Here is a 15,242-nt window from a genome sequence, read left to right as displayed (position 1 = left end):
CAACGAATGGATTACAGGCAAAGGCAAGAGTTTATTTTTTAAGAAATGGTTGGATCACGGGTTAATGTATTTAAGTGATTTATTTGATTCATCTTTAAAAATTCACTCTTATGATTCTTTTTTATCCAAAGTAAATTTTCCTATAAAATTTAAAGAATTTTCTGTAGTAATTAAAGCTATTGTCATGATTCTGCCTTCTAGTCTTTGATTTTCCCTGGTCTTGAGGCAGGATCATGACAGACCCATGTTTTATGTTCACACACATGGCCTTTTGCTGGGCCATGTGCATGTATTTTCTAGTTCCTCGCCCCGCCCCCTTGTTATCCTCGTTTAGTCATCATTGCTTTACCCTTGTCACCTGTTTCCCTCATTAGTTTTTCCCTATTTAATCCCATTGTGTTTGCTGTTCTGTGTCGGTTCATTGTCATTCATTATGTGAAGCAATCTGTGAGTAACCTGTTGAAAGTCTTGTCTAGAAAGAAGAGTTTGATCCTGTCTTAGCTGATAGTTTATAGTCTAGTTTATTGTCTGAGTCTTAGTCTAGTGTTGTCAGTCTTGAATAGTCCATCCTGTCTTGTTTTGCCCCCTCGTGGGTTTTGTTTTCTGGTTTTGTCCCAATAAACCTTGTGTGTAGTGCATTCTGTCTGCGCTTGGGTTCATCTCCACATCATAACAGCTATTCCCTCTGGGCTTATTAATTTAATGTGCAGCCACTTATTATAAATTAAAATTATAAAGTTGAAAATAAAGATTACGATCTCCTTATATATAAAAATATATTTTTGATAAATGTACAAACAAAGATATAAGACAGGTATTTAACGAACAAAAGAGAGCTACTCCAAGAGGGACATTTTACTGGAATTCCATTTTAAGAGATGTTAATTGGAGAAAAGCATGGCTGCTCCCTTACAAATTTTGTATTTCTAACAAAGTAAGAGAAATTCACCTGAAGATCTTACACAAAATATATCCAACTAATATGTGGCTTTCTAATTTTATGGATATTGGGAAAGAATGTTCCTTTTGTAACAACTGTGAGGAGTCTTTAAATCATCTGTTTGTTGATTGCCAGAGTGTAAAGTCATTTTGGAAAGTTTTTTTTTTTTTTTTACTTTTTCAGTTAAAATTAATCTAACGGTAACACTGAATGTGAAAGAAATGATTTGCTACTTTGAGAATGATAAAAATATTCACAATTTTTGTAAATTTTATCGTCCTGAATGGCACATTTTTCATTCATAAATGTAGATTGTCAAAATCTCCTCCTTTATACAAGGTTTTCTCTAACGAACTCACTCTGTTAATGAAGTCTCTTAAAATTGTAAAAAATTCAAAAGCTATGTCTATTGTAAGATATTATGAATCTGTAATTGGCATCTTGTGAATGTCTCTTTTTTTTTATTTTTATTTTTTTATAATCTTTGGAGTTTATGTTACTCATGCCTGTTTTTTTTTTCTGTAATGTTATTTACATGTTCTAAATAATAATAATAAAAATAAATAAAAAAAAACAGGGGAAAACATAAGAAGATTAAAAAAAAAAATCCGCCAGTCATGGGAACTCGTGCAACGTAAGCAATGACGTACATCCGAGTGAACGAGACAGTCAAATATCTCGGTGTATGGATGGATTCCAGGATGACTTTTGCTATACATGCTAAAAATCTGATTAAGAAATGGAAAAAAGGAGTAAATATATTAAGATGTTTAACAGGGGTGGAATGGGGAGCTTGTAGATTATCGTTGAAAAGAATATATAATACTTTAATTAGATCAAGTTTAGAATATGGAAGTATAATTTACGGTTTTGCAAACGAGACTACACTCAAAAAGATTGAAGCAATACAAAATCAAGCTCTAAGAATATGTTGTGGTGCAGTCAGAACATCTCCCATAGCAGCTCTACAGTAGAAGTTGGTGAAGCTCCTTTAAAACTTCGAAGACATAAAATAAGACTGAATTATTGGGTTAATATAAAAGGTCATAAAAAGAATCATCCAGTGAAGGGAGTAATAGAAGAATGCTGGGAACATGGGAACAAAAACATTAAAAGCTTGGGATGGAGTGTTCAAAGAGAAGCACAAGAAGCGGGTATTGAAAATTGTGATGTTAGCCCTACTGTGATATTATCCAGTATACCACCATGGATTTTTCCACTGCCAATAATTGACCTACAAATTCAAATGAAAATTAAGAATAAGAAAGACATCCTAAAGAATATTATAGCACAGCAGTATTTAGATCATCAGACTTACTCATCATGGGTGCAAATGGGTCTAAGGATCCTATGTCTGGAAGAACAGCAGCTGCTGTATATATTCCTAAGTTTCAAATTAGTATCAAGAAAAGAATAACTGACCATATATCTGTATTTGCAGCAGAATTAGTTGCCATGATGGTTGCACTCCAGTGGATAGAGGATGTAAAACCAAGATTAGTAGTAATATGTTCTGATTCGTTTGCAGCAATCACAAGCCTCGTAAGTGGAAATAAAGTATCAAGGCAAGACATTATATATGAGATTCTTGCAAGTTTGCTAAGAATAAGTAGTGTAAGCTTAATAGTGTTTGTGTGGGTTCCTGCTCATGTGGGACTTGAGGCCAATGAAGTGGTAGATAGACTAGCAAAGCAAGCAGTAAAACATAATGAGATAAATGTGCAAGTGACGTTGAGCAAAAATGAAGTTAAAAGTAAAATAAAAGAATTCATAAACAATAAATGGCAAGAACTATGGAATAATGAGGTCAAGGGAAGACAGTTGTATAGTATTCAGAAGCAAGTAGGAAATGGAAGAAGTGTTTTTAGGAATAGGAAAAAGGATACGATTGTTTCTCGTATTAGAATAGGGCACACACGATTAAATCATTCCTTGTTTAAGATAGGAAAACATGATACAGGAAAATGTAATTATTGTGATCAGGCAGAAACAATAGAACATGTTTTAATAAAATGTTTAAAATATGGAAAAGAAAGGTTAGTACTTAAGAGGATAGTAAGAAAATTGGGTGTGGTAGTATTCAGTATGGAAAGTCTATTGGGAAAGCAAGTAGAACAAGTAAAAACATATAGTGCGATAATGAAGTATCTCAAAGCAATAGGAGTAGATTGGAGAATTTGAAGTATATGGGATAAAGTTTTTTATTTTTTTATTTAGTTGATTATTGTTTTTTAGTGCTTCACACTCCAGTCCAGTTGGTGGCGGTAATGCACCGAAAGTTGGTTTGCCAACCGCCATAAAACACCAAAGAAGAAGAGTGAACGAGAAGGCAGTAATATGTTCAGATTGTAGTTCAGCTCTAATAAGTTTGAAGGAGATGAAGTTAGAAACAAGACAGGATATGGTAATAGAGATAATTCAAGAATTATATTCAATCAAACAAGCAATTCAGCTCATATTGGGCTGAGAGGTAATGAGGAGGCCAATGCATTAGCAAAAAAGGCAATAGAATGAGAAATAGTAGATATACAGATTTTATTTAGTAGGTCAGAAATTAAGTCAATTATTAAAAAGAATATTCTGAAAATATGGCAGCAATATTGGGATAATGAAATAAAAGGTAGACATATGCATCAAATACAGTCAATAGTGGGTAAATGAAGAATATCAGGTAGGAGTAGGTATGAAGAAAATATGATTACAAGATTAAGATTGGGGCATACAAGATTGAATAGTACATTGCATTTAATAGGTAAGAATCCAACAGGTTTATGTGAGGCATGTGAAGTTAGTGAAACAGTTGAGCATACAGTAATGCACTGTAGGAGATATAATGTTGAAATGTAAGAGTTGAATGAGGAATTAAATAATATAGGAGTTAAGTTTACAATTCAAAATGTTTTAAAGTCAGATAGGAGTATAATAAATTTAATGGTAGAATATTTGGGAAATACTGGGTTAAATAAACGTATTTAAATAAGGTTTTTTTTGTTTTTTGTTTTTTTTTTCTGTCATGGGGGCTGAGAGTGGACGGAGGAGCTGAACACGCAGCGCCGGATGAAACCCTATGAAGCTTCTGTGCGGGGTTGAGAGGTTATAGTATAGGAAGTGTCAATGGTCCATTACCAAGATAGGTGGCGGTAATGCACATATTTGTCTGCGATCCGCCGTAAAAAAAGCAAGAAGAAGAAGAAGAAGGGGAAGTTAGCGAGTGGCTGCGTCCGAAAGTTATATAGCAGTGGCGTGCACAGACCTCCTCAGGGGCAGGGGCAGGGGCGGAAGGACCAAAAAGGGCAAAAAAGCAAAACAAAAAGAAGAGTTCCTTCCTTGTTTTTTTTTTTTTTTTTGCATTCTATGAAAAGACGTTTATACAATTAGAATGCATAAGCATAACACATCAAACGAAAATAAGGAAATTATGATAATATTACTAAATATTATTTACTTTACCAAACAAAACAGTGAGAATCAAGAAGATAATTATGAGGAATTCATGTTTAGCTTTGTTGATGTTGTAACTTAGTATTATTTATACTATGCGTTTTGGTTCCTTGCCACTGTTGCCTTGTCTTCTGGCTTTCTTAGTTGGGGAAAGTTAATATTCAACAATATTATTGATTTGCCTTACCTCAGGTGGACGATGATGCAATTTTCTTCTAGAAACAAACTTTGTTGTATTATTTTCATGTTATCACTGTGAATCTGCTTTGAAACAATCTGTATTGTAAAAAAGCGTTATATAAATAAATGTGACATGACTTGACTATTAGGCTATATGCATTAAAGAGTTAGCTATCATGAAATCAGTAACACTTAACAATACGGTTTCATTAGTTAAATTTGTTAACATGAACTAATAATGAACTGCACTTCTACAGCATTTATTAATCTTAGTTAATATTCATTTCAGCATTTACTAAAACATTATTAAAATCAAAAGTTGTATTTGTTAACAATAGTTAATGCTCTGATTGTAACATAACATGAACAAGTCAAAAACAGGTGTATTATTATTAACAAATACAGTAACAAACGTGTTCCTCATGGTCAGTTCATGTTAGTTACATGAATAATAAACAAATGAACCTTATTGTATATATGTACCTTATTTCATAGTGTTACTATGAAATCAAAGATATAAATTCCTTACAATTTAGAGTAGATGGACTTTTAAGATTTAATTTAATGTATTTCCCCAAGCCAACAACACTTTGCCTCAGATAAAAACGATGACATTGTCAGACTCAGAATGCGGCTGAAATCGAGTTATACATTTATTATAGTTAAGCATAACTCACATGCTGCCGCAAACTTTTTTTCAGTAGCATGGTAGGATTTCCATATTTGCTTAACGTTACCTGATGCTCGTGTAGTTTGAAGACTCGCGGCGAACTGCTGCGTAGCCTACTACATAGCGCTGCAAAGAAAACTCCACCTACCACTTCACTTTTTTTTTTTTTTTTTTTTTTGTTAGTGGCAATAGTGTATAAGTGTATTGTTATCTATTATAATATTTATAATAATAATTATTATTATTTACAATTATCAGAGAGGGGCGGCACAATACATTTTGAGACAAAGGGGGCACGTACGAGCCCCCCCGGCCCCCCTCCTGTGAACGCCACTGCAGTACGCGAGCAGAGTAGTAGCCTACTTCTAGCACAAATCCTTCTGTTGTCTGCTTGATAGTTTATACTTTTTTAGCAAGTAAAAGGCCTTTTAGTGTATAATTGTACAAAAGATGGGCTGTGACAATTTTGTACTGGAACGCAGCATTTGTCAACTGCGAAGGAAAGTTCGTTTCGAGGAAAATTAGATTGTAGCTACTTGTCTACGTTGCTACGATTGAAAATAGGTGTTATTTGTGTAGAAACAACGTCTAGCTCACGAGTTAATAGTCCGGGAAGTTCTGTTAATGTATTGCCAACTTTACTGGACTGGAAAAGTTATGGGGGAAACGTGAAGCTGCTAAGTAAGATGAAGCTTCTCTTTAATTCGCTCTGGGTGATCTTGATTTTACTCGAAAATGGTAAGAACTTTATTTATTGCAATCTCACTCCCGGTGATTTCTGTGAAAGGTGTTGAGGTATTAGGGTTAAATTTGTGATGGATCACAGAATTAGATAACCAGGGCATTGGACCCGATCGCTCGAGCGAAAAATAAACAAAAACAAAATCTGTTAAAACGGAGTGGTGATGGCAATTTCAAAACACTGCTTCATGAAGCTTCGAAACCTATAGCCTACGAACCTTTTGTTCCGATCAATGGTTCGGAGCGTGTACCCAGCAAACACATTTACGTTGTGGCAACGTCTCTGGCACGTTGCATTTCTGCTATGGCAACGTCGCTGTATACGTGCTCGCAACATTGTAACAACGTAGAATTGTAAGACGTGACAGGGCTGTAGCAACGTTGTTGCGCGACATTCAGCAACTGAGAGATGACGTTCTGACAATATTTTTATATGGTGTATTTTGTTAGATAATTATATACTTTTTATCATTTATTGTTTATCTATATTATTTAATGGGGCTATCAACACCTGCAAGTGTAGCCTACACTTTAAAGAGTAAAAATGACAGAAGGTTTCGTTAATTCAACTTTATTAAAATTGCATATAATCAAATTGCACTTCCAAAAGTCACATTTGTGGAAAAAAAAAAGAAATAAACGAATACACATTTATTTTAAGTATAATAAATAAAACATGAAAAGCAAAGGCAGATCAGAACATTTAATGAACAAAACCGGGTCTGTATGGCAGACAGTAGCCGAGCAGGTGTCACCGGGGAAACATATCCACAAATCCAGAGGAGCAAAGAAACGAATGAGACTAAATAGCGGAAAAATCAAACGAAAAACTAAACAGTGCGAGCGATGCTTCATTAATCACATTAGAAATTAAAGCTGTAGGTTGTGTTTGATAGCTGAGGTAACTGTTAGGCTAAACGCAATACTCACGTAACCTTGCTCGATGATGAATGAGAACACAATGAGACCAACAACAGGTGGTTGGAATTTAAAAGGCTGATTTTCCCGCTTCAGGGCAGTGACGAGTACATTATGTAGTCCAGTGGTTGTCAAGACACCCTAGGCACAACCTTAAGCAATGGCCCTGAACGATGGTTTAATGTCAACATTGTGACAACGCTGTAACAACTTCACCACACAACGTAGTTATAGCAACCTTTTGGCCATGTTGTTAAAACGTTGTTAGAAGGTTGGCTACGTTGTGCCAACGTTCTGTGTTTGCTGGGTTATGTAGTCCAGTGGTTGTCAAGACACCCTAGGCACAACCTTAAGCAATGGCCCTGAACGATGGTTTAATGTCAACATTGTGACAACGCTGTAACAACTTCACCACACAACGTAGTTATAGCAACCTTTTGGCCATGTTGTTAAAACGTTGTTAGAAGGTTGGCTACGTTGTGCCAACGTTCTGTGTTTGCTGGGTATCACATACCCTGGGAGGAGACGACCTCAGGGTGCTGTAGGCTAATAATAAGCATGTTTTTTTTTGTTTGTTTTTTTTTTTCACAAAAAAATATATTTTTGCATGTAAAAGTAACTTTTCTTGCTGTAAACTTAATCAACTGTTGTGCCAAAGCAAATTGATTCAGGTAGAAAAACTTATATCATACATGTTGATGAACTACCAACATATAGGCTAACCATGTGATGATTCTAGCTGAAGATAGCCTGAATTGCTTAGAGAGATCTTTTTTTTTTTTTTTTTAATGTGGCGGTGGGGTAAAGTGAGACATGAGGCACAAGTTAAGTTTAGTCTTAAACATATTTTAACATAATATTACATGACATATGTTATGGAATGTGTTGTTGTCAAGCTATCTGTCAGGATTCTAACAGTTACAACGTGTTGTTATGGAAGTTTCAGAGTTGACAATTGAAACTTGACTACTGTTAATTCCAATGAAAGTGAAATACTTGTTCAATTAAATTAAAACCTATTTTTATATAATAATAATAATAATAATAATACATTTTACTTATGTAGATCTAAGTGTGAGGTTGAATGCATTCTGGGTGTTTCTCAAAACCAAGAATGCAAGACTTGTGTTCTTGGGGAGAACGCTCTTGCTAGTTGTTCTTGGAAGAATTAACTCACAAGGTGACGAGCACACAGAACGCTGCTGACAGCTTGAGACGATGTGTTCTTGCTGGTATTGCGCAATAATACCCCCGCACAGACGCAGTACCTAAACATAACGAGAATTATTGACATTATTATTGGCCGTTATTCTTGGTTATTCTCGTTATTACATTTTCGATTCGCCATAAATTTTCGTAAAAATGCCAATATTTGAAATCTACACAGTTGATTTCTCGCATCAAATGTTCTCAGAAGTGAATTTAGTGTTGAATAGCTTACGGAATTGTAGGAAAACGACTTGTATTGACCTGCCTCTCCTTCCTCGAATGCCAAGATATTTCTACCGTCAAGTTCACACAAGTTACCAACCGTTGCATCCTCGGTAAAATGGGCGTGTCAAGAACACTTACGGGATTTTTAACCGTTCTTGCCAAAATGCAAACTTGTGTATTGGGACAGTACTTGGGCAGCGACTGATGACGTTTCACAAGTCCACAAGAACACAAGTACAGACAAGAACGGTCTATATTAAATCCTTGTCAACCTCTTGTAACAAAAAGGCTAAAACTTTGAATGTAACAGATCACAGATTCTACCCAACTTAAAAAGCCTCAGTAGCCTATCTAAACATCTCTACGACCAGAGGCATGTTAAAATGTAGATATTGTAATGATTATGATTCGATGGATGGTGCGTGACGTCATTGTTACGGACAAACACGGAAGGATTTATGGTTTCTGGAACACCTGTGGACGATGAACGATAATTGGGGACTTTTAAAATGGGGGTTGTCGGACACTGAAGGGGAGAGAGAGACTGATAAACTGTGTTTTTAACCTGCTGGGTTCACGAAGGGGATCTGTGGCGTTCGTGGTTGGCTAGCACCACCGGCGTGAAGAAAACCGGGGTCCCACTTATTGGCCTGGAGGTAGACAGTTGGGGGGGGGAAAAGAGAAAGATAGGGAAGTAAGTGTAGGTGGACCTGGCTGGTTTGAAGAGACCTTCCTACCATTAATGTGGAGAGGAAGGTTGAGTCCTCTCAGTGACGGCAGGGTGTCGTCGGACGTGGACAGGGAAGTCCGAAATTATTTTAATCATTCTATATGATCTATTATGTGTGTTGTGTTTAGCCCTTGGTGATTATTGCCTTCATGAATTGTATGTTGATTGCCTGTGCTGGTTATTCTATCTAGGCATGTGATTGGAGTTTCTAATTAAGTGTGCTTTGTCTGAGATATCACTATAGTTTGCTGTGAATTTGGAATGAGTACTTGGTTCCCTAACAAAATGTGTGTTCACGGTTTAATGAAATGAGATGACCAGTATATGTAATCAGGATATTTGAGTGAGCGAATGCCATACGGCTGCTATTGTTACTAATAAAAAGTGTATCCCTTTTGTAATCCCTGTTTTGGAGTGTGTTTGGTGTGCTCCCCCCGGACCAGACCGGGTTAGAAATTAAAGGTGGTGGCAGTATAGGTCTCAAGCCGCAAGAAGGCTTGCCAGTGGCCCCTAGTGGTGGCCAAAAATCATTACAATATTTTAGCTGTTCAACTTAGTGTAAAGCTTGTCCCCTTCAATTGTCAACTGCACTCGTTCCTGTTGCGTGTCCTTTTTAAATCATAACGGGCATTTATTATTATTATTATTAAACTAATTTTGTGTGTTTTTGCCTGTTCAAGAGCTAAAGAGAACTCAATGTGGTGCTGGCGCACTATCTGAAGTGACTTTCTGTGCACGCTTCGGGTGTTTATTTATATAGAGACGCTTCACAGATGCGCAAGTAGGCCTACATATTTGGGTTTTTCTGCAGCGTGCTTAAATGGTTTAATAGCACTTATATGAATTATAGCATCATCATATAATGTAACGATATAGTCAAAGAGGATGCCAGAAAGAAAAAAAAAACAGATGCTGTGTTAACTGTGTTAAATATTTTTAACGAGTTAAACTGAACAAATAAATTGCATGCTTTAAAGTGTTGATTTTGAGAGCCCTAGTTGATGTATTTTACATCAGCTGATCAAATGTAGCTTGAATGTAATGTGAGTCGCTTTGGATAAAAACATATGCCAAAGTAATAAAGTGTAATGTAAACACTATTTATGTGGGAGATTCAAACACCAGATTTAAAATATATTGTAGGAAAACTGTTCATTTCTTCTTTAGGTGTTTTCGGTGTTGGATTAGAAGTGTCAGTGCTGGAGGGAGATTCAGTCACTTTACACACTGGTGTTCAAATAAACCAAAAACAAGATATTAAATGGTATTTTAATGACGCTCGCATCGCTCAAATCAATGGAGATCTTAATAAGACCTGTACAGATGTTCAGTGTAATGAAGGTACTGAGAGATTCAGAGACAGACTGAAGCTGGATCATCAGACTGGATCTCTGACCATCAGAAATATCAACACAACACACTCTGGAGTTTATGAACTGAAGATCATCAGCATCAGCATTAGTGGACATATCTTCAGTGTTACTGTTCATGGTGAGTTAGTGAATGTTTAAATGCAGTTTATATATGTTTAAGCTATATTGTTAATTTGCCCGATTTTTTACCCCCAATGATATTCGGTTATTTTCTTTTCTTTTTTTTTCTCAGTTATTATTCTTACAGTATTCAGATCTCGTACAGTTTTTCCATTGACAAGTTATTAGTTTGAACAGTTTTTTTCATAGGAAGCTGCAGTTGAGCTCAGAGGGAGTTGACGTGTTTAATCACACATCTCTGATCAGCTTCTGTTATTATCTGTTTAAATGAGGATTTTATATAAAATATATAAAATGGGTTTGAGTACAAAACGAAAGTTAAGGAAGGGTTTATGCAATTTCATTCGTTCTCTCATGTTGTGTCATGTTGTTTTCATCTAGAACTTTAATCAACTGTTGGTTTGTGTTTCAGGTGTTTCTGCTGCAGAACGAGATGAAGTGAAGAGAAAGACAGTGAAGGAGGGAGAATCTGTTACTTTTGATCCTGGTGGAATAAAAAACACGAATGATTTGATGACGTGGTATTTTAATGACATTCTCATCGCTCAAATCAGTGGAAATCTCGGTTATAACTGTACAGATGTTCAGTGTGAAGATGGTGATGGAAGATTCAGAGACAGACTGAAGCTGGATAATCAGACTGGATCTCTGACCATCACAAACACCAGAAACACAGACTCTGGAGAATATAAACTACTGATCATCATCATCAACAGCAGCTTCAACATCACTAGAGTGAAGAGATTCAATCTTATTGTCATTGGTGAGTGTATAATTCTGCCATTAAATGCATTTTCTTTTGAGAAAAAAAAAAAAAAACAGTTCAATATTTTTAAATCAACCCAATAACTGATGGGTATGGACAGTTTAAAAAAGCAAACTTTGACTCAATGACACTTTGACTAAAGTTATTAACTTGAAAAAGAAAAATTTAGTTTTCCTGTGAATATTGTGATTTTAACTGCTGTTGTTAAAAACAAGAGAGGGTGCCATTTATAAGTTAAATCAATATCATACAACTGATGACCAGAAAGGTGTATGTATAAGGTAGAAAGGTGTAAATATGAGTCAAAGATATTGTTAAACACTGTGTGTATTATCAGTCAACCTGTATGTAACAGCAACTGTATGTATTCATCTGTTCCAGGTTCGGGTCGGTCTCCAGCTGCTGTAGCAGGAATCGTTGTTGCTGTTCTGCTGTTTTCTGCAGCTGCTGCTGTGATTTACTATCGCCACAAGATATACACCAGTACAACAGAACGTAATTATTACAAATAGCTGAGTTAACAAGGAATATGAATTTCTGTATACAAACATAAATGTAAACTGTGAATGAATAGTAATTTTTTGTCCTTTATTTTTAACACTACAGTTCACCAGTGAGGCAGTCAAAACTATCAAAAACACAAATTAACTAAATAAGAAATTCATATAAAAACATAAAGTGCGACTTTTGTCAGATAGCAAGTCTTGTAAGAAAATGCCAATACAGTTAAGCAGTTTTGATGTGATATTGAAATCATAATAAATTATTTTTTATTACAGGAGTACAGGAGATGACAGTTTGATGCAGTTTATAGACTGTTTAATATTAAGGAACTTAAAACCTCTGAACATAAAACACAAACCTGTAGTAGTTTTTGTGTTTTGGTATCTGAAACATAATTTCTTCTCATTACGTTAACCTTCTGTGAATCTGTGTTTCTTACAGGAGGATGATGCTGATAACCCACCACCTGATCCCAATGACATTCCTTTGGAGGACATGTAACATCAGAAGGCCACATTTACACATAGCCGGGTATTTAGAGAAACAAATATTCACCCCATTCTCTTGGTTCATCTCAGTCTGAATTCATTTTGATAAATAAGTCGCACCTGACTATAAGTCGCAGGACCAGCCAAACTATGAAAAAAAGTGCGACTTATAGTCCGGAAAATACGGTACGCAAAAACCTGATGATGCCTCGGTGCACGCGCTGTCCTCAAATCAAGCAACAGCAAAAGAAGAAGAGTTCGACCAATCATAGCACTGGGTTCATTCCCCAATTAGCAAGCAGCACAGTAAAATCTCCAGTGTTAAAATCCTGGTGTTAAGGACTTTTAGAGTAAAGAGTTAATTTTCTGGTGTTGAATTTCAAGGGATTAACACTGCTAGTGTAAACTGCACCCTCTGGGTGGTGAAAATATGTGGAGTTAAATTAATAACACCGCGAGAGAGTGTAATTAGTTACATCCGGGACATTTACGCGCTGGGCGCGACCAGACGAGCTGAAACTTTTTTCAAAGACGCCATTTTCTTTGACTCTCGATGCAAGGCATACGAGGAGGGAAAACGCATCAATTAAGTGTTTTATTGCATTTATACATGCATTTTAGTACATCATATTGTTTTATAACTATATGTATGTGCTGTGCACTGCTAAACCGCTCTCAGAGGGGCATTTTCCATGACGCGCAATGTGGAGCAGACCAGGATGGTGTTGTTTTTTAACAGGGAAACGACGAAAGTAAGTGTTTTAACTAATTTATTTTACAATATGTATTTTATAACATATTGATTTATAGTGATATTTAAATGCTCTGCGCGCTTAAATGAGCCAAAACTTTTTTCAAAAGGGCGACATCTTCTTTGACTCAATAGAGCTCGGGATCGTTACGTCACGCCGCAATGCATTGTGGGAATCACGGTACGGAAGTAGATGTACTGTATAGTAGCGTATAGTAGGCAGTAGGTAACGTTGATCATTTGGTCATTAATTTAGGTTATTTTTTGGAAAATGGTTCAGTATTGCTGTATTGTGAACTGCTGTAATCGGTCTCATGATCGACAGGGCAAACGCCTCATAAATCATATTAGTTTTCCCTATTTTCGTCGAATGGCTGGGTCGCCACTGGTCGTCAATATACTACCGGACGAAAACAGTGGATTATTGCATGTATGATAAATTACTCCTTAAGTGTAACAAACCTGCATAGACGAGCTTCGTATCTCACAGAATCTGACAAGTGTGTGTGTGTCACCACTGATGCTTGGTTAACGGTGTGAACGATTGTTTTCTCCGAGTTTACTTTGTAGATCTGCAGATCTTGCACTCATCCATTTGTGAACTGCAAGTGAGCCTCCTGTGACAAGTTTAAATTGGTCGGAGCAGAGACCTTCAAACAGAAATCACAAAGCCTTTCTTTAAAGTGAATTTAGTTTTGCATTAATTTGTATTTTAATTTTAATAAATGTTTCATCAACCAACTGCCTGGATTTAATACAAGAAGTAAATATAGCAGAGAGGTCTCATAAATTAACCTAAACTCATAAGGTAGTCTACTTGCCTCACAGACCTGAAAAATATATCTAGCCTATATTAAAATGTCTACTTTTAAACAAACAATTCAAAACGAAAGAAAACAGACAGCTATATGCTTATGTAAGTTAATCCGTATGCAATGTGCATTTCTCTCTGGCGCGTTCACTACAGCGAAGATCGCCAATCAGCATCGTCAACCTCATCTTTGCAGTCGTCTGTGACAAAAAAAAAAAAAACACTTGTTTATTAAACAATTAAAATGTGTGTGTGAATGTTGTTGCCGAGGGCACAGAAAAAAAGAGACACTGCAATTGGTGATGTAAAGTCATTTATTGAGAAGATGGTTTATAAAGAAAAACAGACCACACTGAATGTTGTAAGCATTTATTAAGCATATGGCAGAGTAGAGAGAAATTGAAAATGTATTAGAAAGAGCTTTACCAAAGAAAGAAGAAAAATGCAATCATTACCGTCTATGTGTTGCGGACGAGACCCAGAAGATACAGCGATGAAGAAAAGGTCCAGAAGAAGGAGGAAGGAGAGACAAAGGCTTTATAACCAAGTCCTAGGGGGTTTCCAGGAGAGGATGACCAATGAACAAGTTATAGGGAGTTTCCAGGAGGAGATTTCTGAAGATGTCCAAAAGTTGATGGACTTTATAAAGAGCTGGAATGACATGTCCAGTCAGACGCTGTTTCACCAAGGACGGCCTCTCTGGTGTTAGATGCCTTGCCATTGCGCCTCATGAAGATGAAAGCTTGTATATTATTTGGTTTTGATTTACTTTTATTTTTATTTTATATATTAGTAACTTTTATGTAAACTAGTTAACCTGTATTTAATAAAAAAAATACATATAATTGAAATTAAGAAGCTCGCCTGCCTTAAGTCTCTGTTTTACTAAATATTGAGCTGAACTAAACCACGGAGCAGTCTTTCGACTGAATTGTAAGTATGGAAATTGATATACTTATTGTTTAGAACGAATTCGACTGACTTTACCTAACCTGAGAATAAACAAAATAAGGTAGAAGGTGTCTATATTTAAGACCCAAACAAGGGGTTAAATTAAGCACCATAAAACAACATAGATATCATATTATTATATGATATCTATGATATTGTACAGTAAATGGCGGTAATACTCCTAAGGAGTGAGCAGCCAGTAACAATAGAAGAAGAACGCCGTAATCTCAGTTCTCGCGCATGCGTCGTGGCGCTCCAGTGAACTCTCGTCAGAGGCCCACATTGAAGAACACTAATAGTTGGATAAAGTCGTTATTTATGTTGTTTTTCCGCACAAAAAGTATTGTCGTCGCATGATAAACGTAATGTAGAGCCACTGTAGTCACTTGGACTATTTTAACAATGTTTTAATAACTATTCTGGG

General features: G+C 36.1%; 1 protein-coding gene and 1 long non-coding RNA gene across 3 annotated transcripts in view; both read left to right on the top strand.

Moving 5' to 3' along the window:
* Nucleotides 1-15,242, top strand: part of LOC308701967 — a 756,660-nt gene that overhangs the window by 72,397 nt on the left and 669,021 nt on the right. The gene's annotated exons all lie outside the window — the stretch shown is intronic.
* On the top strand, nucleotides 5,557-14,256 carry LOC308701457 (uncharacterized protein). Of its 2 annotated transcripts, XM_081383762.1 has the most exons (5): nucleotides 5,557-5,969; nucleotides 10,222-10,545; nucleotides 10,960-11,310; nucleotides 11,695-11,808; nucleotides 12,259-14,256. In XM_081383762.1, exons 1-5 carry the CDS (start codon nucleotides 5,918-5,920, stop codon nucleotides 12,264-12,266), a joined length of 849 nt encoding a protein of 282 aa, XP_081239888.1. In that variant the 5' UTR covers nucleotides 5,557-5,917; the 3' UTR covers nucleotides 12,267-14,256. The 2 variants fall into 2 exon arrangements, with proteins under 2 accessions (XP_081239888.1, XP_081239887.1); XM_081383761.1 differs by lacking the exon at nucleotides 5,557-5,969 and having other exon boundaries at nucleotides 9,250-10,545.

The sequence above is a fragment of the Scardinius erythrophthalmus genome, assembly GCF_964197995.2.
Source record: "Scardinius erythrophthalmus genome assembly, chromosome: 14".
Taxonomy (NCBI): Eukaryota; Metazoa; Chordata; class Actinopteri; order Cypriniformes; family Leuciscidae; genus Scardinius; species Scardinius erythrophthalmus.
This window is presented reverse-complemented; position numbering and strand designations above follow the sequence as displayed.

What these genes read in the sequence shown, in the direction of transcription:
- LOC308701457 (XM_081383761.1), top strand. Translation starts at nt 10,158, where the DNA reads ATGTGGGAGATTCAAACACCAGATTTAAAATATATTGTAGGAAAACTG. An exon ending in CTTCAGTGTTACTGTTCATG is followed by an intron (nt 10,546 to 10,959) that starts GTGAGTTAGTGA and finishes TTTGTGTTTCAG; the next exon opens with GTGTTTCTGCTGCAGAACGA. An exon ending in ATTCAATCTTATTGTCATTG is followed by an intron (nt 11,311 to 11,694) that starts GTGAGTGTATAA and finishes CATCTGTTCCAG; the next exon opens with GTTCGGGTCGGTCTCCAGCT.